Source organism: Helianthus annuus, chromosome 5 (assembly GCF_002127325.2).
Source record: "Helianthus annuus cultivar XRQ/B chromosome 5, HanXRQr2.0-SUNRISE, whole genome shotgun sequence".
NCBI lineage: Eukaryota > Viridiplantae > Streptophyta > Magnoliopsida > Asterales > Asteraceae > Helianthus > Helianthus annuus.
In genome coordinates this window covers 92384013-92385663 of record NC_035437.2, presented here as the reverse complement: position 1 = coordinate 92385663, position 1651 = coordinate 92384013, and the positions used below count along the sequence as shown (strand labels likewise).

General features: G+C 43.4%; 1 protein-coding gene across 1 annotated transcript; it reads right to left on the bottom strand.

Moving 5' to 3' along the window:
* Positions 1-247: 247 nt before the first annotated feature.
* On the bottom strand, positions 248-1153 carry LOC118492123. The gene is made up of 2 exons (XM_035989915.1): positions 888-1153; positions 248-731 (listed from the first exon to the last, which is right to left on the bottom strand). Exons 1-2 carry the CDS (start codon positions 1151-1153, stop codon positions 248-250), a joined length of 750 nt encoding a protein of 249 aa, XP_035845808.1.
* Positions 1154-1651: the final 498 nt, after the last annotated feature.

Below are 1651 nucleotides of genomic sequence, written 5' to 3'. Positions count from 1 at the left end.
CTATATGGTAAGCGGCTCACCATACGGAGTCTTGATCACGACTTGCTTCTTGTCACACACAATTTGGGCTTGGTTATGGGATAACCAATCCATGCCTATTACAATGTCAAAACCGGCTAACTTCAAAGGAAGTAAGGACAAAGGAAAAGAGTGGTTCCTAATGGATATGAAACATCCATCTAACACGGTTGATGCGGTTTCTATGGTGCCATCGGCTAACTCAACCTCATATTTTATGCTTAGGGTTCTAACAGGTAGGTTTAAACAACACTCTTATATAAGCATCATTAATAAGGAAGGTACCTGTTATGACATTATCGCTCTGGATAGCCTCCTGTGCGTTCATCTGGAAGACCCTAGCATTGGTCTTTTTTCCTTCCTCAGATTTCTTCGCGAACTTTGGGCAATAAGACTTAATGTGCCTCTTCTCGTTGCAATTGTAGCACATTGCATCTTTTATCTTCTTGCAATCGAGAGTCTTGTGCTCAGAAGATTTGCAAATCCCACATGCCCTTGGCTGTGACTGGGATTTTGACTCATACCTACACCTCCCAAAATGGTGCTTCTTACAGACTTTGCACTTGGGCTTGTCACCCGCGTGTTGATCATCTTTCTTGTTTAAAGAGCTCTTTTTATGGTCATTGTTTCCCTTATGCTTTTTGTTTGAGCGTCTTGAGTAGTTATCCTCATGTTTCCTCTTTTCAGCATCTGTGTTTCTCAGCAATCTCTGCCTGACCGCATCCAGAGTGAGAGACAGTGCTATATCAGATGCAGACCGGAAAGTAGCTGGTCGAGAGGCCTTCACACTCGACTTGATCTCTGGGGCTAAACCCCCAATGAAACGAGCTATTCTCTTTGGTTTAGGTGTCACCAGATAAGGAACCAACCTTGACATCGTGTTGAAACTCGTCAGGTAGGCCTGACAGTCTAGGTTTTTCATAACCAGAGACAAGAAATCAGCTTCATGCTGAGGGCAGTAGTTCTCATTGATTAATGACACAAACTGTTCCCAAGACATATTGTACAATGGGATTTTACCTATAGCTTGGATTAAAGACCTCCACCAAGCTAATGCCTCACCTTTGAACGACTGAGATACAAACTTCACCACATCCTTATCAGCGCATCCACTGATATCTACCGCAGTGTCCATCTCATCCAACCAGCTCATGCAATCTATAGCCCCTTCTCCCCATTGAAATCCCGGGGTTAGCATGAAACAAGGTACTTATAGGAGCAACCCTTATCACGGGGTTCTTGATTCAGCACGATCCTTTGAGACGGAACACTCCTTTGGTTTGATGAGTGATGGGAATTACTGTTGTGAGCAGTATGAGTTCTAGAGGGTGGTTTAGAGTGTGGTACAGATTGGGTCCTTACATGGGTACCACTGGATTCTTGGAATTGCCCATCCAAAGCTCTTGTAACAACATTGTCTATCAATGCCTGTAGCTCTGCTCCTACTACGTTGACCCTGGAGGCATCGTGATTATCTCTGGGGTGACTATTGACTTCGTCTGACCCCGCCATGTAGCTTGATTGCTACATAAAATAATGATTCTAATTTATTCAGAGGTCCATAGCAGTTTTATCATTCTAGATGATCTATTAATCATGGTGTTCAGAAGCCATCTTGATTAATTTGACAAGC